We start from the raw sequence: 22,335 nt of genomic DNA, 5'->3' as shown, positions 1-22,335 counted from the left end.
TGAGGTGATGTCATATCATGTGAGGCCAGGGGTTTGATGATGACACTATTCAACATGGTGACAATACACGGCCGGTGATAGTCTAAGGTGAATTTTTCTAACTCCCTGTGATTCACATAAGTTAGACAAAAAGTGCAAAAAAAAAAAAAAAAGAAATCCAACTATTCCTCTACACTGATGACGGAGGCAGGCAAAATATGTCTGGAGATGCTTTGGAAAGCATTATTTTCTGGTTTTATGACTGAGTTTAAAAATTACATGGATTCATTGAAGTACTCAAAAAATACTACTGCTATAATAATTCTGATTATATATGTATATACATACACTGTATAATATATATATTCTGCCTACAAGCCTGCCTGCCTACCTAGGCCTATTGTGACTTTTGTATCTGATGTGATGTTGTATGTTGGTTGATGTTACTGTGTGTTGTATCTGTTTATAATGAGATGTGTAACTAACAAAAAATAAATAAAAAATTGGAGATGCCTTGGGCTATCCATTAAATAGTTTAGCATGCACGTGGCAATTCATTGCATAAAGAGTTGGATAAGTTTTATTTTCTTTACAATGTCGTATCATCATAAAGTCGTGATAAGGTGACACATAGGCTACTTTGATATGCTTTCATAAGGTTCCTTAAACCTCATCATGAAGTAGCCATGATTTATCTAACGCTCTGATGTGGCTATATAATGCAACAAGTGCACGTGTTGACAAGGAAACGCCCAGTTGTAGTTATACAACTGAGGCGTTTATATAGTAGTCAACTGACATGTCGAGATACACTTCAGGATTAGTCAAAGACCATCTCCAGCCGACGAATATTCGACAGGTAAAGCTACAAAGGTAGGCCAATTCTATAAACGACGCTTCATGGTAGGACTGGCCTTTTTAATGTTTAGAAAGTGTTTGGTTCAAGAGTGGCATAGACCTGTTATTTCCTATGTTAGGCTATAACACTTCCTATGTTAGGCTACAAAACAGTTGTGTCCTTACATATACTGTTTTTATGATTTACCTAGAGTCCTAGGCCAAGGTAGCCTACTCAATTCCTACTTTTTATGCTTTTTCCCCACAATTCCTCAAGACTACTTTACTGCTGTAGCCGCGAAACAGAATGGGCGACCACAACGTTGGACGTTTGCTTGCCATCGTGGCTTCATTCAGTCTTTTTATCATTATATTAATTTTCAACGTATTCGCCGGACCAGGATTGCGTAAGTTTGAAAAACTTGAAAATTAAACAAATGAAAATTAACCTAAGCTCTCTGAGAATATAGACAATCTTGCGTTTTCTCGGCATAACACAAACCTTATTTTTTATTTCATTTCAGCACCCTTTTTAAATGGCACTGCAGACATATCTGATGCATATGACACTCAGATCACCCCCTCTGGCCCTACGTTTTCCATCTGGGGTGTGATATACACCTGGTTAACGCTCATGCACGGCTACATCCTCAGCACTCTATGCAGACGGTATATAGGCTACATTTATTCAAATTCTGAACTGAGTATACCGCGAGGATGACCAATTTGTCATGCAAATGTCACAGACTAACAGTATAATTCCTATCCACATTTACAGCAATGCCTATGGCTATATGTACTGCAGTCCTCCTGTGCTTCCATATGGATTTTTCATTTCCTGGATTTTGAACATGATTCTTAACGTTGCATGGCTTTTGCTGTGGGACCGACAGTAAGTTTACAAGGATTTACCCTGTCATTTGATGAGCTGTGTTGAGTTGCGTATCATCTATTAAAAATATTTTTTTCCTCCAGGGAAATGATTGCTTCATTCGTTGTTCTTGCATCAGTGGCCTTCACAAATTATGCAATGATATTCTTCTCCTGCCATGGACTGAAATCTTATGGTGCTTGGCTAAACAAATACCACAAAGTGGACTTGTGGCTCATCCGTGCGCTGGTGAGCATGGAGAGCATTTGGTGTTGCATTGTATATGAGGCATTTTTAACCTCTGAAGGGACATAGCCAATTTAAATGTTTCTTGTGCACACCATAAAGTTTCATGTGTCCGACTCCAATCACCACAAACATTCTCTTGCTCAAAGGAAACTTTCTCTTGCGCACAGGAAACAGACAGGATTGTGCCCATGTCTCTGTTGAGGTTCTTTTTCAAAATTAAACTTTTATGTCCTAATGTTCTTAGGTTCAGAATGCGATAGGAATTTACACAGCATGGACAACAATTGCTACCTTGATCAATCTCACCATTGTTATGGACTACAATGGGCAGGTGTCCTCACTGGATGCAGCCACTGTATCTCTCTCGGTTCTTCTTGTGGTGGTGCTTGTTTGGTAAGTCTTGCTACAGCATAGAAGACAAAAGTAACCCAAACCTAATGTTTGTGGATGTCACTGATTCAACTGAACATGAATATTCCTGCGATCCCAAATCCACATCCATACTTTGCATTTGTTACGCTTTCATTCCAGAAACGAAAATGTACCGATATTGGCTATTTCAGTGTGTCAGAAACATGATTTTCCCTTCACAGGTTTGTTGTTGAGAACTTTGTGCTTGACAAACATGTCCGGTACATCCTGACCATCTACCCTGTGGTTATTGTGGCTCTGACGGGAAACATGGCTAAGAACTTCGATGCTGCCGCACCCAGTCGGAATGGAATTTTCATTGGTAAGTGCAGCACCTTAAACACTGGAGTGGATGTTGTGTCTGTGATTTAAAATAACCAATACTTTTTTTTGTTCTTCCAGCTGTGCTGTTGGCTCTGGCATGTGCCCTGTTGGCCATAAGATTAATTTTGGTTCTCTGGAGGCACATTAAGCAACCTCTCTATATGGACATGGATGCTGAAAATATTAAGTCACCAATGGAAATAGCTGAAAAGCAGAAAAAGATATTTGCTTAGGAGAAATGCATGTTTGTTGCAGAGAAACAGTAAAACAGGGAAACAGGAAATAATAAGTCATTTTTATGGGCCAAATTAAAGCCTTGTCATGTTTATTAATTATAACTTCATTAGCCTATGTCTAAGACACAAAATAATGTGTGCCTATGCAATTAAGCTATTTTGTATATAAACATCATAATTTATTTTTTAAATGAACACAAGTGCTGTTAGCTACATATGTGTGTGTGTGACTATGGCTGCAGAATTGAAGGGGAAGACTCTGAGGAACTACTACTTGGACCTTTTTTTTTTTTAAAAAAAAAGCAAATTGGACGCATGCTTTGGTGATCTTGTTTGTACCAAAGATCCTTAATTACTCCGCTTTAACCCTCTCTGTTTGTACTGCATGATCAGTCCTTTCCTGTGCTCCACTAATTACCTACAGAACTGTTATTGAAACATATGTAACACAAGTGTGATTGGAACATTGAACTATCACTAATATATCTCTGGCCTACAAACTTTTTACTCTGCAGTCTATCTAAAGTAATAAACGGTGCACTCACTCTGGGGCAGCTCATGAAGGTTCATAAAAGCACTTATCCTGATTTGGTTATTAAAGTATTTTTAATGTCTGTAAATTAAACATGTTTTTTACATTATGATGTAATACATTTATTTTTTTATGTATTTAATAAATACATGCGATTGTTCATGTCTTGTTGATGTTATTTTCATTCCAGTCAAGACCAGTCAAAAAATTCAGTCATTGCCCAGTAAGAGGAGATGTTGCGTTTACATTGTTTTGAATGGCTTTTCGAAGCAACTGATGAAGAAGATTGCCAAAAACGGGCACAAGCAGCTAGGAGGCGTAGTTGGCTTTGTTTATACACGGAAGATATTAGATATAGATATATTTTACTTCTGTAGATGTTTGTTTGACTAAAGCTTTATATGTAGGCTACGTTAATGGATGTATTGCTCATGTGGCATTTTACTAGTTTATTTGTAGCGATAACAAAATTGACAGCTAACCTAACTAGGGTGACCAGATTTCTCTGAACTAAAACCGGGACACTTTTGTGCGTGATCAAATGTAACGTCAACATGCGACAGGTGAACCTTTTTTTCGTAGCCGTCCTTAAGCCCAAACGGTAGTGGGGGTTTGGGGGTGTCACCCCCGAGAAAATTTCTTAAATATTGCTGTGTAAATAATGCACAAATTCTGTTCACTTTCAGTCAGAGATTAGGGCCTGCACTAGGGTTGCCACTGAGGAGAGAGAAGGAGGCAGCCAGGCGTAGCGGGGATGGCGATCTGTTCAAGCAGGCCAAGTACAGTTTCACCAAAGCGGTGAAGGAGGCGAAACAAGGCTTTGCGGAGAGACTGCAGCTGCAGCTGTCAGAGGGGAAACCTGCCTCCGTCTGGAAGGGCCTAAAGACGATAACCAACTATAGACCGAAGTCCCCCCAGGCGCCTGATAGCCTGCCTCTCGCTAACGAGCTCAATGAGTTCTACTGCAGGTTTGAGAAGGTGCCCCCCCCCCCCCGCCGCCCCTCCTGGGTCTTTTTCACAGGCCCCTTCTACTCCCCCTCATCCTCATGCCCCCACTCCCCCCCTCTCTGTCACCGAGCAGCAGGTGAGACGGCTGTTCAGGAGTCAGAATCCTCGCAAGGCGGCTGGCCCGGACTCTGTCTCTTCATCGGCCCTGAAGCACTGTGCTGACCAGCTGGCTCCAGCGTTTGCCAACATCTTCAACACCTCTCTGGAGCTGTGCCGTGTCCCAACATGCTTCAAGGCTTCAGTCATCATCCCCATCCCCAAGAAGGCCAAGGTCTCCGGCCTCAACGACTACAGACCTGTCGCCCTGACATCTGTTGTCATGAAGGTGCTGGAGCGCCTTGTCCAGGCCCATCTGAAGTCCATCACTGATCCTGCACTGGATTCCCTGCAGTTTGCATACAGAGCCAACAGGTCCACGGATGACGCTGTGAACATGGCTATGCATTATGTGCTGGAACACCTGGACACTACAGGGAACTACGCTAGGATTCTGTTTGTGGACTTCAGCTCGGCATTTAACACCATCATCCCTTCTATCCTGGAGCGCCAGCTCTCCCAGCTACAGGTTCCAGCCCCCACCTGCAGGTGGATTATGGACTTTCTCACCAACAGGTCCCAGCGGGTGAAGCTGGGGAAATGTACTTCTAGCCCCAGATCCATCAGCACAGGCTCCTCCCAGGGCTGTGTACTGTCCCCCGCCTTATTCTCCCTGTACACCAACAGCTGTACCTCACTCCACCCATCCGTAAAACTCCTGAAATTTGCGGATGACACCACCCTGGTGGGGCTCATCTCCAAGGGGGACGAGTCTGCATATACTGTAGGAAGGAGATTTCACGGTTACAGCGCTGGTGCAGCCGTTACAACCTTGAGCTCAATGCATAAAAGACAGTGGAAATGGTGGTGGACTTCAGGAGGAACCCTACCCCGCCCCCTCCCATCACCGGTTGGGGGTAACACCGGTGACCAGGGTAGAATCATGCCGGTTTTTAGGTCTGAACATCTCCAGGGACCTGAAATGGCAACTAAACATCACAACCCTCCTCAATAAAGCCCATAAACGGATGTACTTCCTCTGGCAGCTGAAGAAATTTAAGCTGCCGAGGCCCATCATGACTCAGTTCTACACCACCATCATTGAGTCCATTCTCACTCACTCCATAATCACCTGGTTCCCTGCTGCAGCGGCCCCGGACCAGGCCAAGCTGCAGCGGGTGATCAAGTCAGCAGAGAGGGTGATTGGCACTCCCTTGCCCTCTCTTAAGTCCCTCCATGACACCAGGGCACTGAAGAGGGCAAGTAAGATCATAGCTGATCCCACACACCCAGGGAACTGCCTGTTTTCCATCCTCCCCTCTGGGAGAAGGCTGCGGGTGCCCAGGACCAGGACGACCCGCCACCGCCTCAGCTTCTTCCCCACAGCCGTCAGACTGATTAATGCGGCTGGTCCTTTACCACCACCCCTATCCCACTGAGTGTCATCTGAGTGTCACTTGGACATTGAACTATGACTATGACTGATGCCTATGTATCTCTAGCCTATGCATGAACACATTTTTTGAAAACGAAGCTCAGCCATATTATTTTCTCAACCTTAGTTTACATTATGTGTGTTAACAGCTAGGCCTACTCTTGTCAGATGGCCATTATACATCATTGAAAAGCTGAGATTCCAGGCTTTCAGTAAAGGTATGGTTTGCCCCCTTTTTGATAACGACCAACCCCTCTGGCTCACGGAATAATAGGTTATTGAGAATGATGACTTTCTCTTCAGCATTGTCGTACGTAGCGTAACCTGCTAGCCATTAAAACGAGGCAATGAAACAATGTAACGTTGACTGCAAAGATTGTGCAGACTGCGATTGACTGGCACACGATCACACACACACACACACACACACACACACACACACACACAAATCATACGTCGGACGCTTTATGCTAGTTTCTACATGGGTTTAGGTAGTGATCGGGCTATATTAAAACCACACTTCAACAGTGGTTGGTGAAAACCGGGACATATTAGCGTCCCGACGGGCTTTTGTCGGGACTCGGGACAAGCCACTCAAAATCGGGACTGTCCCAGGAAAACCGGGACGTCTGGTCACCCACTGGTCTTACATAGGCCTAAGGCTTTTCATTTTTTTGCGGCTCCAGACAGATTTGTTTTTTGTTTTTTTGGTCCAAAATGGCTCTTTGAACATTTTGGGTTGCCGACCCCTGGTCTAAGGTGAATTTTCTAGTAGTAGTTTATCAGCACCCTATAGGATGTAGGATAGCCTACAAAGTAATGGGCATGAGGTCTGTTAAAGGTGAATCCAGGTGAACCAGCAAGGTGAGGTGATGTCATATCCCCTTGGTATTGTCCCCTTGGGGATCAATAAAGTATCTATCTATCTATCTATCTCTATCATATCATGTGAGGCCAGGGGTTTGATGATGACACTATTCAACATGGTGACAATACACGGCCGGTGATGGTCTAAGGTGAATTTTTCTAAAGAAAGAACTAGTATTAAAGAGTAGTTAATCAGCACCCTATAGGATGTAGGATGTAGCCTACAAAGCAATGGGTATGAGGTCTGTTAAAGGTGAATCCAGGTGAACCAGCACATTTGTATTTGCTCTGCAGGTACAGTAAGTCTGGAATTGATCCCATTTGTGCCCAGGCTGATAATGGAATTACCATTTCTTCCTGATTTTTAGAATTGTTTTTATGTCTGTTAGGGCGCTTTCATCCCTATTTTGTCTTCGAATCACGGGCTGAATCAATACAGTCCTTCTCCATTGTCCCTGGGTTTGTTTATTCTGCTAATACCCCATCCCTCCAACATATTCTGTGGAAATCCATTACTTTTTAAAAATTAACCAACATACTTGTAGGTTTGTGCACACAAAACTGTTGTGCCTTTGTATTATATTATTATTATTATTATTATTATTATTATTATTATTAGGCTATTATTATTATAAGACACTCTCATTGTATGTGCTTTAAGAATAGTCCTCAGAGCACTGAGTTTTATGACATGACATCATAATTCTTGGAAAACGTCCTTGAGGAACTGTCTATCAGCAGGCTGTACAGCGCAATACCAACTTCCCACTGAAAAAAGCTAGACGGTTGGTAATAATCATTTAAACATTAAAAATACTTTTTTTCCTAGGTGTGATGTCTTCTAAATGAAAGGGCTTGAACATACCTGTCAGTCACTATAGTCTGAGTGTATTCTGTCAGGAAATTACAAACCATTTCATTGTGCACATAGAGATAACAGGACATGTATGAGCATGTTGAAATGTATGTTCAAAAACAATCATGTTATTGGGAATCATGTAGGAAAACAAGGCCTACTGATCACATTATTTGAAGACATCATACAAACGTGTTTGACATGTTGTGACACATAAACTGTTCAAGTTAAGCTAACTCCCTGTGATTCACATAAGTTAGACAAAGAGTGCAATCCAAAAAAAAAACCAACTATTTCTTTACACTGAAAAAAAGGCTAAGGCTATAATAATTCTGATTATATATATATATATATATATATATATATAGGCTATATATATTCTGCCTACAAGCCTGCCTGCCTACCTAGGCCTATTGTGACTTTTGTATCTGATGTGATGTTGTATGTTGGTTGATGTTACTGTGTGTTGTATCTGTTTATAATGAGATGTAGCCTATAACTAAAAAAACTAAAACAAAAAACTAAAATAAAAAATTGGAGATGCCTAGGGCTATCCATTAAATATTTTAGCATGCACGTGGCAATTCATTGCATAAAAAGTTGGATAAGTTTTATTTTTTTTACAATGTCGTATCATCATAAAGTCGTGATAAGCTGACACATGATAATGCTTTCATAAGGTTCCTTAAACCTCATCATGAAGTAGCCATGATTTATCTAAAGCTCTGATGTGATAGCCTATATAATGCAACAAGTGCACGTGTTGACAAGGAAACGCCCAGTTGTAGTTATACAACTGAGGCGTTTATATAGTAGCCAACTGATATGTCGAGATATAGCCTACTTCAGGATTAGTCAAAGACCATCTCCAGCCGACGAATATTCGACAGGTAAAGCTACAAAGGTAGGCCAACTATAAAATACGACGCCTTATAATAGGACTGGCCTTTTTAATGTTTGGAAAGTGTTTGGTTCAAGAGTGTCATAGACCTGTTGTTTCCTGTGTTAGGCTATTCCTATGGTAGGCTACAAAACAGTTGTATCCTTATATACTGTTTTTATGATTTACCTACAGTAGGCTAGTCTATAGGCTAATAGCCAAGGTAGCCTACTCAATTCCTACTTTTCCCCCTACAATTCTACTACTTTTCTGCTGTAGCCGCGAAACAGAATGGGCGACCACAACGTTGGACGTTTGATTGCCATTGTGGCTTCATTCAGTCTATTTGTCATTATAATAATTTTCAACGTCTTAGCCGGACCAGGATTGCGTAAGTTTGAAAAACTTTTGATGGAAATTAACCTAAGCTCTCTGAGAATATAGACAACCTTGCGTTTTCTCTGCATAACACAAACCTTATATTTTATTTCATTTCAGCACCCTTTTTAAATGGCACTGGAGACATATCTGATGCATTTGACACTCAGATCACCCCCTCTGGCCCTACGTTTTCCATCTGGGGTGTGATATACACCTGGTTAACGCTCATGCACGGCTACATCCTCAGCACTCTATGCAGACGGTATATAGGCTACATTTATTCAAATTCTGAACTGAGAACTGCAAGGATGACCAATTTGTCATGCAGACTAACAGTATAATTCCTATCCACAATTACAGCAATGCCTATGGCTATATGTACTGCAGTCCTCCTGTGCTTCCATATGGATTTTTCATTTCCTGGATTTTGAACATGATTCTTAACACTGCATGGCTTTTGCTGTGGGACCGACAGTAAGTTTACAAGGATTTACCCTGTCATTTGATGAGCTGTGTTGAGTTGCGTATCATCTATTAAAAATATGTTTTTCCTCCAGGGAAATGATTGGTGCATTCGTTGTTCTTGCATCCGTGGCCTTCACAAATTATGCAATGATATTCTTCTCCTGCCATGGACTGAAATCTTATGGTGCTTGGCTAAACAAATACCACAAAGTGGACTTGTGGCTCATCCGTGCGCTGGTGAGCATGGAGAGCATTTGGTGTTACATTGTATTTGAGGCATTTTTAACCTCTGAAGGGACATAGCCAATTTAAATGTTTCTTGTGCGCACCATAAAGTTTCATGTGTCCGACTCCAATCACCACAAACATTCTCTTGCTCACAGGAAACGTGCTCTTGCACACAGGAAACAGACAGGATTGTGCCCATGTCTCTGTTGAGGTTCTTTTTCAAAATTAAACTTTTATGTCCTAATGTTCTTAGGTTCAGAATGCGATAGGAATTTACACAGCATGGACAACAATTGCCACCTTGATCAATCTCACCATTGTTATGGACTACAATGGGCAGGTGTCCTCACTGGATGCAGCCACTGTATCTCTCTCGGTTCTTCTTGTGGTGGTGCTTGTTTGGTAAGTCTTTCTACAGTATAGAAGACAAAATTAAATTAAACTTAATGTTTGTGGATGTCACTGATTCAACTGAAAATGAATATTCCTGCTATCCCAAATCCACATCCAAATACATTGCATGCGTTACGCTTTCATTCCACAAACGAAAATGTACCGATATTGGCTATTTCAGTGTGTCAGAAACATGATTTTCCCTTCACAGGTTTGTTGTTGAGAACTTTGTGCTTGACAAACATGTCCGGTACATCCTGACCATCTACCCTGTGGTTATTGTGGCTCTGACGGGAAACATGGCTAAGAACTTCGATGCTGCCGCACCCAGTCGGAATGGAATTTTCATTGGTAAGTGCAGCACCTTAAACACTGGAGTGGATGTTGTGTCTGTGATTTAAAATAACCAATATTTTTTTTGTTCTTCCAGCTGTGCTGTTGGCTCTGGCATGTGCCCTGTTTGCCATACGAATAATTTTGGTTGTCTGGAGGCACATTAAGAAACCTCTCTATATGGAAATGGATGCCGAAAATATTAAGTCACCAATGGAAATAGCTGAAAAGCAGAAAAAGATATTTGCTTAGGAGAAATGCATGTTTGTTGCAGGGAAACAGAAGTTAGGCCAGTCTGGATAATAAGGCATTTTTATGGGCCAAATTAAAGCCTTGTCATGTTTATTAATTATAACTTTATTAGCCTAAGACACAAACAAATGTGTGTCTATGCAATTAGGCTATTTTGTATATAAACATCATAATTTATTTTTTTAAATGAACAAAAGTGCTGTTAGCTACATATGTGTGTGTGACTATGGCTGCAGAATTGAAGCGGAAGACTCTGATGAACTACTACTTGGACCTTTTTTTTTTTTTTTTTAAACAAATTGGACGCATGCTCCGGTGATCTTGTTTGTACCGCATGATCAGTCGTTTCCTGTGCTCCACTAATTACCTACAGAACTGTTATTGAAACATATGTAACACAAGTGTGATTGGAACATTGAACTATCACTACTATATCTCTGGCCTACAAACTTTTTACCCTGCAGTGTATCTAAAGTAATAAACGGTGCACTCACTCTGGGGCAGCTCATGAAGGTTGATAAAAGCACTTATCCTGATTTGGTTATTAAACAGTATTTTAATGTCTGTAAATTAAACATGTTTTTTACATTATGATGTAATACATTTATTTTGTTATGTATTTAATAAATACATGCGATTGTTTATGTCTTGTTGATGTTTTTTTTCATTCCAGTGAAGATCAGTCAAAAAATTCAGTTATTGCCCAGTAGGAGGAGATGTTGCGTTTACATTGTTTTTGAATGGCTTTTCGAAGCAACTGACGAAGAAGAAAGTCAAAACGGGCGCGAGTAGCTAGGAGGCGTAGTCGGCTTTGTTTATACACGGAAGATAGTAGATATATAGATATATTTTACTTCTGTAGATGTTTGTTTCTAGTGGTGACTAAAGCTTTAGTATGTACGCTAATGGATGTGTTGCCGATGTGGCATTTTACTGTAAGGTTTATTTGTAGCGATAACAAAATTGATAGCTAACCTAACTTTAGCTACCTTGTATGCTAATTCGGAAATGGCGGGCAGCTAAAAGTTAGCTTAATTGAGTTTGGTTAGCTGGTAGGAAACTTCTGGTCACACAACACAACAATGGAAAGCAAAACGTCGCACTTGGTAAGGATTGACATTTCAGAAAACGTTCAGTTATTTGAGTGTAGTTTGACCAACAGTTTACATTTTGCTATCTGCGTAGCTAACGTTCACATTACGTTGCCATGCTACTTTAGTGTTAACGTTCGGCCTTCTAAACGTTTTCTGGATAGCATGACTCTTAACCATTTGTGAGTTAGTTAGCTATTGTTAATTAAGATACCAAATAGGTGAATATTTTAAAGACTGAATAACGTTAATAATATGCTCCAGATGCATTGTCATTCATTTGCCCTTTACATCAAACACAGCCTTGTGTTGCAGCTACGTAAACGTCACCACCTTAACATAACATAGGTGATGTAGCGTTGTCTACAGCGTTATCTCAATTATTTTTCACATACTTGTAGGTCAAAGGGAGGAAGAAGCTGAGATACTTCACAAACGACGAAAGGTAACTTCACTTTATGTTCACACAATGTACTCATCCATGTACATTCATTTAAACTAATTGTCAGTCTCGGGGTTGTCACTGTAAACACTACGAAAGGCATAAGTGAACTGAATCAGAAGAGGTGTCTTTCTATTTCAGGTCGCTACCAAGGATACAGGATGTCTTTTCAGTCGGTGACATCGATGTTTTTTTGGGTGAGACAATCTATTGCTGTCTACTGCAGATCTTATGTATGGTTTTGGAATGTTTAAGTGCATGTTGAACAGATATGCCTTTAGAGTCCTCTTGAAAGACCTACAACTATCATAGGAATGGAGAGCACTGGGCAACTCACTCCACCAACATGGAATCACTGTGGAAAAGAGTCTTGAATTTTACCTACCTAGCATTTATGGCTGTTACATTAATGCTGGTGGCCCTGGCCCCGGCTCCGGCTACAGTCAACTCGTATTTGAGTCATCTGTACAGTATGACTTTGTTTTAGAGTTCATAAAATCACAGTGCTGCTTTTGCTTGTAGATTACTCCTCTAAAACCAAACTGGATAGTGGATTTCTAACCTCATTACTACCCAAGGGCACACCAGAGGCAGAAACGAAGGAGAAAGAAGCACCGGTATGTATTATGTAAGCTCTGGTCAGCTTGTGTTTATGCATGCATTTGGCTCTGTCCCTGAATTTGAGCAGTAGTCATCATAGTTACTACAGCCTCTTGTATCTTAGCAGGAAGAAGAAGGTGTTGCCCTTCCAACCGAAGAAAAAAACATAGTAGATGGGTTAACGGATAAAGGTACAGTGTTTTCAGATTAATTTTTAATTTAATATTTTTAAACATCCATTTTGTTTGGATGTGACACCACATCCTTAAATTAATTTTAGTTATGTATCAGCTACAACTAATAGAGATGTTTGTGTTGTTATGCAGAGAGTCCATTTAAAGATAGTGCCCCATTAAAGACTTCCAGCCCCATCATTGTGGCGGCGGATATCCATGTGGATGAAGGTGAAGCAAAGCTTTTGGCATCACCCGTGCTCTTTCCCTACGACAATGAGGATCCCATCGAAGGCAACATGGACAAGCCCCTCTCTATCCTGACAGAGAGCATAGCCAAGGAGGCCTCACTTCAGTAAGAACTACATAATGTGTGTGTGTGTGAGTGTGTGAGTGTGTGAGTGTGTGAAAGTGTGTGAAAGTGTGTGAAAGTGATGGTAAATGTCCCCTTAGTTTGGTCAGTTTTTTAATTTGTCCATATCGCATGCAGTGAGACGCTCATTCTGACCCCACCGAAGAGGTTTACACTTGCTGTTGAGACCAAGTCCCCAACGCTCACGTAAGGCTTTTAAGTGTTCACTCAAGTCATTTACATATTTAGCATTTGCTGTCTGTTTAATTATTTATCTATGATCTCCATCCAGAATCTCAGATCTATATATTTTTTATTTTTGCTACAGCCCAGTGAAAAACCGTGTGAATCGTGAAGAAAAGAATTTGTCTGGTGTGCTGGAAAATCACACTCTGACAGAGGTGAAAATGTGAGAACTTAGATTTTTTTCCCTCTCACACCTGTGCATACATGACTGCTTCAGTATGATTTGTTCTTGTATGTCATATTCTTTTCTACAGCATTTTTTTTCCATGCATAGAATGTGTACGCAATTGTAGTTAAAGTAGCAAATAGCAGTATCTCAATGTATGTGATTGTGGGCACAATTAATCCAACTCTGCATTTTGTCCTTTCCTGTTTTATTTTTATCATATAGTTCTGTGGATTTCTATGGGTTCTTTTTGATTTCTATATATGGCTTGATGTATTTTTCTCCTTCAGGAATGAGGAGCCGGGTTCCTCGGTGTCACCTGTAGTTTCGACTCAGACTGCAGTCATTAAGGAGCCAGAGTCCACCCAGAAGGCACCTAGTGTGGCCGACGATGGATCTTTCCAGAAGAAACTCAGAGAGTTTTTGATGCCTAGGAACATGGAAAGGTGAGATGGGGGGCTGTTGGGTAATGTAGTTTAAAGACCTGTTGAGAGTGGGGCCTATCAGTATCACCATGAGCCTACTATGTATGTGGCATTTATGCTATTGAAATGATTTATATATAGCTAAAGTGGTTAATTACAACCAATGGCATTTGCTTTGTTAGTTCAGTGATGTGTCCTCCGAGCAGTTTGTCCAGAGCATGAACCCCACCTTGTGTCCAGCAGTGCGAGGATGCCAACACCCGCCAGGGCCCCGTCGCCGCAGGAGCTGGACGAGGACGAGGACTTCTTCATCCTGGAAGACGACGCTCCGCTGCTCTTCAGCCTCAAGCCGAAGGCCCCGACCAGCCGTTCGGCCAGGCAGCCCAGCAAGAAGGCCGAGGCCCAGGCTCAAACGGGGAGCGACGCTGGAGACGGAACTCCGGCTGGGACGGAGAATGAGCCTGGAGCCCGGGTCAAGGCAGCAGGGGCAGCTCCCACACCGGCACCCCCAGCCAAAGCCTCCGCCGTCCCGAAGAAGAGGGGCAAGCAGAGCAAACAGACTGCATTGAGGGCAGCGCCGGAAGAAGGAGGACCTTCCGAGGAGCCCTGCGAGGTCGGAGGCCGCTCAGCGAAGGGAGTTCCAGCGGAGGCTTCGTCCAAAGCACCGGCTGCTCAGAGGAAGACGGGCAAGCAGAGAGGACGAAAAGGAGCTGCAGCATCAGCTACTGCTGCAGAGCCACATACAGCAGCGGATGCAGATCCTGATGCTGATGCTGGCGTTGACATGGCATCCACAAGGCCTGAGAGAAGGCCAGCAACGCCCATATCAGAAGCCTGCAGTCCCACAGCTGCCGAGGATGATCAAGGAGACTATGGTTGTAGTCCATCCCCATCACCCTCAGTGGAGGTGCCACAACAGACAGGTGGATCAGGTAAAGTGTTGCCCATGTGTGCATGTGCTTTACTGCGAAGTGAAAAATATGTTGTGTCAAGGCTATTGACTGGTAAGGAGCTGTTGTTCTGTTGGGCTGACTTTTCAGGCTGCTAGCAGTAGAATTTAGAAATTGATGGTGAGCCATGATTTTTTTTGTTGAAAACTAGGGTTGGGTATTGTTTGAATTTGAACGATTCCGATTCCGATTTCGATTCCTTGTTTCAATTCCGGTTCCTAACGATTCTCGATTCCGATTCTTGTAAGAGGCAGGGTCAAAAAAGTTTAGGATATTTTAGATAAGCTGGCTAACCAACAGTCTCTCTGAATGACATAGAATTAAAATTGATGGAGAAGATCAGTCTATGAACTTTTCACTTTTTATGAACTTTACTATAAATTTCTCACCAGGCTGTTTTCAACTACAATATAAATATCAAATCTATGAATTGTCGTCTTGTTGCCTCAGCTCGGTTATGCAAACACCTTCTTCGTTGGTATTTAGCGGCTTCTACAGGTACTGGGAATCGAAACTAGGAATTGAAATTTAAACTTTTGAACGATTCCGGGAGAATTGGAAAGCTAGTCCCGGTTCCAACAGATTCTCGATTCTCGATACCCAACCCTATTGAAAACCAAGATACTGTGGGAGATAGAAGTTCATAAACCGGCAATGTAAAAACTTGCCTATTCTGGTGAATGTTTCAGCTGTAATTATAGTATTTGTGTACACATTGTTTTCTGCAGTTAAAAAGTCAGCCAGTAAGAAGGCAAAAGGAAAGCCCTTCCTGAGCAAAAAGAAGAAAAAGAAGCAACTGTCTCGGACATCGGAGATGTTTGCGGTCAGTTGTTCTCCAGGACTGAAATCGGACACAAAAACAAGCAAAGCTGCATCCAGCACCACAAGACCGGAAACCACAGCCAAGTCTCCTGCCGCTCCTGCAGCCGTGTCGTCGAAGAAGAGCCAGAAGGCACCGAGTAAAAAGGAGAAGAAGGCGAAAGAGAGCAAGGTGACGCGGAAGCAGAAGAGACCAGCTCCGGTGCCGTCTGAGGAAGAGGAAGGACACCGGGACCAGTCCAGAGGAGAGGAGGCTGAAGCCACAGGTGAGAGCCACTCCCACGGTCCAGGGGTCATAGCCAGAACCGGCAGCATGTTAACGATGGCCGATCATGTGTATGTTTGAGCAAGACAAGCAAAACATGTTGATTTCATCTTGTTCTGTTTGAATAATTTCAACTACACCAATTGTATCCAGAGCATCCAAGTGCCAAAAGAAATGGCAAGATGATGTAGAATTATAAAATGTTTTTAAATAATAGATCTGATAAAATGGATTCAATAAAATTCCTACAAAGATTCAGTGAAATGTGGAAAAAGCTACACAATATTAATTTTAGGTTGTGCATTCTAGCCTTGGCATGAAAGCCACTCTGATCTCACCAGTCTGACCCGTGTGCTTCTGACGTCCTCCTTTCTCTCAGATTATTCTGAGGCTGGACGACAGGACCCTTCGCAGGACCTTTCTGGCCACTCTGCTACGGGCAGACGCAAGAGGAACAGGCCAGGGAACTGGTGGTCGATCAACCCGGAGAGGGAGGACGAGGACGACTTCAGTCCTCCGAAGAGGCGGAAAGACGGCAAAAGGGAAGACGGGAAGAAGCCGAAGAAAACAGGAAGGCCGCAGAAGGAGGCCACTGCATCCCTCACGCAAGACTCCACCGATGCCGTAGAGAAAGGAACGAAATCTCCAGCCAAGTCGCCACGACAGCAAACGGGCGGGAAGGCAACTCTGAAATCTAGACAGAGAAAGGTCAAAGGTGACGGCCAGGCTGGCCAGAAGAGGCCCCAGACTGGTAAAGGCAGACGGAAGAGGCCGCAGGAAGAGGCTATGTCTGCTCCATCCAATCAACTCGAGGAGGAGGAGGCGGAGTCTGACCAAGCTGGACCAGAGCTACAGGTCAACATGTCATCAGGTATGTATCTCAATATCTTTCTCTAAATCTCTCGTGTCCATCTGTCTTTATGTGCTGGTGTGTCAGGGGTGTGATCATGCAGCAGTTACCATTGATAAGCAATCAGCCCAGGGTCAATCCTCAAACATTGCAAATCCTTGTTGCTTTATATCAGCTATAATTTATGTGTGAACGTTATCATTCATATGAACGAGAATGATGTTTGTTTATAGTTATCGTTCTTGGTGTGAACGGCCCTTAAGAATACAAATCTTCCATACAAATACAATTATAGTGTAGCAACATTCACACCTCACTTTTGCTGATGTCTCCATGACTTTGAGAATCCAAAACAAAAAGCTCTATTGAACTCATTCTCTGGTGCTTCTGCTCCACAGACGCTCCTGCTGAGCCAGAGCAGCGCCTGCATGCCAGCAGAGGCGATAGTGGAGCCGATGCTCCTCAGCCGCAGGGAAGAACCAAGGGGAGAGCGCGGGGGAAACCCCCCGGCAACTGGTGGGAAAGCCAGCCGCAGCCTCAGCCAGAGCCGGAATCAGAGGAAGACATCGTCCCGTCGCCGTCGCAATCACCCCCGCGCCCGGCCCCAGTGCCCAGGGCCCGCGTGCCCACCCCGGGCATGCCAACGGCAGAGCTCCGCCTCAGGCGGCAGGGAGGGGCGAAACTCGGCAGCGGCTCTCGGAAAGCCCGCGCCCAACTCGCGAAGAAACCGCTGGCGCAGCACGCGGGGACCCCAAAGACCCTCAAAGGCTCCCTGGCGGCCTTCGGCGCCATCTACTCGGTGGGCACGTCTCACGGCAGGAACGCGGTCGTGCAGAAAGTGCGCAAGAACTTGCTGAACTCTCTGGAGGACAGCAGTAACCGGTCGAACGACCACACGTCCATGGACGGCAGCAGCCAAGAGCGGCTGAACTGTGACGGTGGACACCAGGAAGTGTGCGGCCGAGTTTCGAACTGTGTTGGTCTGGAGTCGGTGATGCGAGTGAAGAATGGAGACGTGTTTCCTGCTTCAGATTGGCCCCCACACAATCTGGGGTATATTTGAATTTGCTCTTCATTTTCCATGTAGCTTTTCAAAACAGTTTCTTAAGTTATTAATGTCATTGTCATGCATTTATAATAACCTATTGTCAGTTTTCATTGTTGTTTATTATTGCTGTTCTCCTTAATAGAGTACAACGTGTAAATGCTTTACTGTTAAATGTAACTTATCATATTGTTGTTATTTTTATGTTGCTTTGTACTAAAGTGTCTGCTAAAAACCATAACCATAACCATCCCAATATAAATGTTTAAATCAGTGTATGCCTATTTGAATATATTTTGGCATAATAGAATCATACTCTTTTTCAACTTTTCATTTAAATAGTGTTCCGGGTTTAAAAAGTGGACCTTCCTCAATGATTCAACTACAAAGTTATGAGGAGGAAGAGGAGGAGGAGGAGGAAGAACGAAGTAAGCCTTACACCTTTTTCACAGTGCTGGTTGAAGCTTTAGTCAATTTGTACTTAGCTGAGTCTCTCCTCTGCCGTCTCTCGCAGACTTGTCGAGGACCTTGCTGGTCCCAATGGCTCTGTCAGAGGGAGACATCTGCGGGCCTCAGCTGCGACCTTTAACCCTGATGCCTGACGACTGGAAGAACCTCACCTATTGGCTCAGAGAAGTGTGGAGGACCAACGTCAAATGTAATGCCACACAGTAATATACAGTGCCTTTCTTCTGTTGTTGATTTATGAAGGAAAATGTGTTGCTGTACCAATCACACAACTGTCAGCTCTGGTCTGACTTCTGCCTCAGCCATGGGGATATCCTTTACCCACCCTGCGTTCACTTGTGTATATACAGTGCCTATAGAAAGTCATCATACCCTTTTGAAATAGTTACTTTTTTTGTCTTACAGCCTGAAATCAAAACCCATTTTAAAAACAATCTTTTCCAGTTTTATTTACAAATGTAGCTGTACAACATCAAAATAATTTAAAAAAAAGTCAACCGTTCTGAAAATTAATAAAAAAAATAAAAACTAGAAAAACAGGGTTGGAAAAGTCATCATACCCCTGACTTAATACTTTGTAGAGCTTCCTTTTACTTTCATTACAGCCATCAATCTGTTTGGATATGTCTATTATAGCGTTGCACACCTCGCTTGGGGAATATTTGCCCAATGTTCCGTGCAGAATTGTTAAAATCCAGTCAAATTCTGTAAGGAACGGCGATGGACTGCTCTCTTCAAGTCAATCCACAGATTTTCTATAGGATTTAAGTCAGGGCAATGACTTTGCCACTCAAGGATATTCACCATCCTATACTTAAGCCACTACTTTGTTCTTTTGGCAGTATGTTTAGGATCATTGTCATGTTGGAAGGCGAATGACCTGCTCTATTTAACTATTTCAAAAGGGTATGATGACTTATGATGATCTATAGGCACTGTATATTACTATGGCACATATTTGACCAGTGTCCGATATAATGGAATAGGACCCTCTGGTGCATATCTGGATCGTGGGCTGTTGCTGAGGTAGCCCTCACATGGCATATCGTATATGCTGTATAAAATGTTGTATGGTCTTGAGTGAATTGTCTGCTAATTATAATGAAATGTAATTTCACCCTAATAACTCATCATTTTTTTTTTACATGAGGGGATGATATCAAATGTACTGTACCAGCGTGTATAAATCCCGAGCTATTTTCCTCATCACTGCTCTTGAGGGCTCGTTCTCACAGAAAGTCAGGTGCTGTCAAGGTGTTCAGTTAATCAGTATCGTCTGACTAGAAAACGCTGCACAAACAAGAGTCTGTGTGGATTGTATAGAGCAGCCCTGAGAGTGCAGATAGCTGGACCTGCAGGGGATTTATAGCTCCTGCTGTGGAGGCTTGTGTAATGATGTATAGTATGTATGTAGATCATAGTCCACACACCTTGCCCTTTAATTGCAGTGCCTAATACTTTTGTCACCTGTACAGCCAACGGTCAGCTCGTCACAGCCGACCACTTCCACTGGTACACGCACGAGGGCAGGGCCCTGGGCCACAAGTTCGACCTGGTGTGCAACTCCTACGCCAACGGCAAGATCCTGCTGGGCTCCTACATGCACAAGCCGGCTCAGGTGGACCAGCACACGACCACAGTGAGTTCAGCCTCGGGTCAGAGACCTAACCTTACCTAACCCCAACCCCAACCCCTGGGGCGGGGCCCTGTGTGTATAAGGTGCAGGAATAGGATTTCAAGTGCAATGTTTGTCAGCACACACACGGTTGGTTGTAAAATCCCGGGGGTGATAAAGGGTCGTTATGAAGGGGGAAAGACGTTATCTCCTCTTATCTTAACGCATATCCTTCTTCACTGTATATCCCATGTTTGTAATGGTAATGTTTAACTGGTGGCCGCGTGACGACCTTGACAATGGCAACAATAGCATGAAGTAATGGACATCTTTATGATTGTCACGCACAGACTTGTTTCTAATCAATACGTTTTGTGTTTTTGTTTTGTTTTGCTTTGTTTTCTTGCAGGTTTTTAATGTATATACAAGCTCTGTGCGCGTGCAAATCAAGGATCTCAAGTCTGAATACATCCCTGGGCAAGCATTCGTAGTCCCTCGAGGTATGTCATTAAAGTACAGTTCACATACATTTAACATTAATGCCATTTATATTCTGATAAAGGCAGATTTGGTTATCTAGTAGTAGTGAAATACAACAAGCAAATAGCTGATCGGGAAGGAAACTGCTGTATGTCAGTGCTGTACGTTGGAGGTGACTCATGGAGTGACTGTTGATCTCTGAAAGATGATGTAGCAGGTGCTCAGCATGTATTCTGTTAGAGATCAGTGGATATTTTTGAAGTTCCCTGGATAGGTCAGTAACCTTGCTTGGTCCAGTAGTGTGCAGGTGAACCGAGAAGAGTCTAAAACTGAACTGAACCGCAGGTTTCTGCGCTCTCTCATCACACAAGCCTCTCTTGAATCTGTGGGGTGAAACTGGTCTGACGTGAGCTGTCTGTCTCTGCCCATCTTCCCTCTCCCTCTTCAGGGCAGTCGTACAGCATCCATAACCTGACTCCAGTGCCCGCCATTCTCTGGTATCATCGGATGTTTGCAAATATAATGGAGGACTCTTGAACCAGGGCCGTCTCTTGTACAGGATACAGACTCTTGTAAAGTTGGTCTTTAATATTTTACCCTCACAAACCTTCTCATTTAAAGCTTGTCAAAGTTGTGAAGTATCACAGCTTTTGTATCGAAGGTTGTAGACTCTTAATAATAGAATGAGCTCTAAGCTCAAGCTATCAAAATTTTTTTTGTCTGCTTTAGCCATGAAAATGATATCTCTTATTAGAGAAGTCTTGTGCTCAATAAAAAAAAAGAATGTGTTTTTATATTTGTAAATTAAAAAACAAAACTTAAAACTTAATCTTATGCCTTGATTTCATCGTCCCACCACTAGAGGTCATTAGACAGTCATGTATACACACCATGAGTGTGTGTTAAAGATTGACACCATCCCTTCCACTCCTGTTGATGTAGTAGTAACACTTTGTGTTTTCAGGTTTTTCCTCTCTGCTGTAGCAGTTAACATGTTTTTGAGTGAAATAGACCTGCGGTAATCTCTTTATCCACCTAGAAACTGATATTTGAAAACTCTCCCACAAAACTGAATATGGCGCCTTGAAACTACTTCTTCTTTTGCCTGTCTGCCTCTCTGCACTACAATTAGAACGCAGGGGGAAAAAAATCTCTTCCGAATACTTCCTAGACCGACGCACCGCGTAACACACAAATTCTACACTTTCACAAGTCATTTCAACTCCCGACTGCCCGGTTTTCATTCGGAGAAAATGTTTTTATGGTTTCACCTTGAAGTGATGAAACTATGTACTGCTTCAATACAGTGGGCGGCATTGTTTGGTTCTCTCCTTCCCTCATCCCACTCAGCAGCCATTCACCTTTTGTGTTGTCTGATGTCCTGTGATGACCTGCCCTTATCATGACTTATCCACATTTGCTCCATGGGTAAACAGTAGGTCTTATTGGCCAGATGACGTAAGTCAAGGTGGTACCATTCACATTTACATGTATTTATGTAGACACTTTAATCCAGAGGAACTTACAAAATGAGCATTAAGATTCAAGCTTTATTTCAAACGCGAGCTTATTTAGGTGTCTGCCAAGGCCATTTCGCTACATGTTTTATTCTGTGTATCTCTATGTATGTGACAAAAACAAAACAATAAAAAACCTTGATCCTTGAGGCAACCATTAATGCTACTTTACAAACATCACTAGACGAGTATGAAAGTGCAGCAGTTTAAGCACTTCAAAGGAGACCGTGGCAGAATAAAGAAAGTGTAGGGAAAGGT

At 42.7% G+C, this 22,335-nt stretch overlaps 3 protein-coding genes across 6 annotated transcripts; all 3 read left to right on the top strand.

The window, feature by feature from the left end:
• The first annotated feature begins 1,346 nt into the window (after window positions 1-1,346).
• Window positions 1,347-3,599, top strand: LOC134066304 (uncharacterized). The gene is made up of 6 exons (XM_062521594.1): window positions 1,347-1,485; window positions 1,595-1,708; window positions 1,792-1,936; window positions 2,181-2,329; window positions 2,530-2,669; window positions 2,750-3,599. Exons 1-6 carry the CDS (start codon window positions 1,451-1,453, stop codon window positions 2,902-2,904), a joined length of 738 nt encoding a protein of 245 aa, XP_062377578.1. The 5' UTR covers window positions 1,347-1,450; the 3' UTR covers window positions 2,905-3,599.
• Window positions 3,600-8,424: 4,825 nt separating this feature from the next.
• si:ch211-161h7.5 (uncharacterized) lies at window positions 8,425-10,854 on the top strand. 2 transcript variants are annotated; one of them, XM_062521231.1, is made up of 8 exons: window positions 8,425-8,545; window positions 8,801-8,912; window positions 9,020-9,164; window positions 9,263-9,376; window positions 9,460-9,604; window positions 9,849-9,997; window positions 10,200-10,339; window positions 10,419-10,854. In XM_062521231.1, exons 2-8 carry the CDS (start codon window positions 8,813-8,815, stop codon window positions 10,571-10,573), a joined length of 948 nt encoding a protein of 315 aa, XP_062377215.1. In that variant the 5' UTR covers window positions 8,425-8,545; window positions 8,801-8,812; the 3' UTR covers window positions 10,574-10,854. The 2 variants fall into 2 exon arrangements, with proteins under 2 accessions (XP_062377215.1, XP_062377216.1); XM_062521232.1 differs by having other exon boundaries at window positions 8,511-8,531.
• Window positions 10,855-11,351: 497 nt separating this feature from the next.
• si:ch211-161h7.4 (muscle M-line assembly protein unc-89) lies at window positions 11,352-21,419 on the top strand. 3 transcript variants are annotated; one of them, XM_062521362.1, is made up of 18 exons: window positions 11,352-11,679; window positions 12,066-12,109; window positions 12,248-12,303; window positions 12,629-12,723; window positions 12,834-12,897; window positions 13,033-13,234; window positions 13,370-13,438; window positions 13,560-13,640; window positions 13,934-14,089; window positions 14,309-15,000; window positions 15,747-16,103; window positions 16,482-16,973; window positions 17,351-18,005; window positions 18,340-18,425; window positions 18,512-18,655; window positions 19,941-20,104; window positions 20,490-20,580; window positions 21,009-21,419. In XM_062521362.1, exons 1-18 carry the CDS (start codon window positions 11,656-11,658, stop codon window positions 21,095-21,097), a joined length of 3,561 nt encoding a protein of 1,186 aa, XP_062377346.1. In that variant the 5' UTR covers window positions 11,352-11,655; the 3' UTR covers window positions 21,098-21,419. The 3 variants fall into 3 exon arrangements, with proteins under 3 accessions (XP_062377346.1, XP_062377344.1, XP_062377345.1); XM_062521360.1 differs by having other exon boundaries at window positions 12,831-12,897; XM_062521361.1 differs by having other exon boundaries at window positions 12,831-12,897; window positions 14,312-15,000; window positions 21,009-21,417.
• The last annotated feature ends 916 nt before the right edge of the window (window positions 21,420-22,335 follow it).

The sequence above is a fragment of the Sardina pilchardus genome, chromosome 19 (assembly GCF_963854185.1).
Source record: "Sardina pilchardus chromosome 19, fSarPil1.1, whole genome shotgun sequence".
Lineage (NCBI taxonomy): Eukaryota > Metazoa > Chordata > Actinopteri > Clupeiformes > Clupeidae > Sardina > Sardina pilchardus.
Note: the sequence above shows the minus strand (reverse complement) of the source record. Positions and strands in the feature narration are given on the sequence as shown.

What these genes read in the sequence shown, in the direction of transcription:
- LOC134066304 (XM_062521594.1), top strand. Translation starts at nt 1,451, where the DNA reads ATGCACGGCTACATCCTCAGCACTCTATGCAGACG. An exon ending in CTTTTGCTGTGGGACCGACA is followed by an intron (nt 1,709 to 1,791) that starts GTAAGTTTACAA and finishes TTTTTCCTCCAG; the next exon opens with GGAAATGATTGCTTCATTCG. An exon ending in CTTGTGGTGGTGCTTGTTTG is followed by an intron (nt 2,330 to 2,529) that starts GTAAGTCTTGCT and finishes TTCCCTTCACAG; the next exon opens with GTTTGTTGTTGAGAACTTTG.
- si:ch211-161h7.5 (XM_062521231.1), top strand. Translation starts at nt 8,813, where the DNA reads ATGGGCGACCACAACGTTGGACGTTTGATTGCCATTGTGGCTTCATTC. An exon ending in CTTAGCCGGACCAGGATTGC is followed by an intron (nt 8,913 to 9,019) that starts GTAAGTTTGAAA and finishes ATTTCATTTCAG; the next exon opens with CACCCTTTTTAAATGGCACT. An exon ending in CTTGTGGTGGTGCTTGTTTG is followed by an intron (nt 9,998 to 10,199) that starts GTAAGTCTTTCT and finishes TTCCCTTCACAG; the next exon opens with GTTTGTTGTTGAGAACTTTG.
- si:ch211-161h7.4 (XM_062521360.1), top strand. Translation starts at nt 11,656, where the DNA reads ATGGAAAGCAAAACGTCGCACTTG. An exon ending in TACTTCACAAACGACGAAAG is followed by an intron (nt 12,110 to 12,247) that starts GTAACTTCACTT and finishes TTTCTATTTCAG; the next exon opens with GTCGCTACCAAGGATACAGG. An exon ending in ACCAAGTCCCCAACGCTCAC is followed by an intron (nt 13,439 to 13,559) that starts GTAAGGCTTTTA and finishes TTTTTGCTACAG; the next exon opens with CCCAGTGAAAAACCGTGTGA.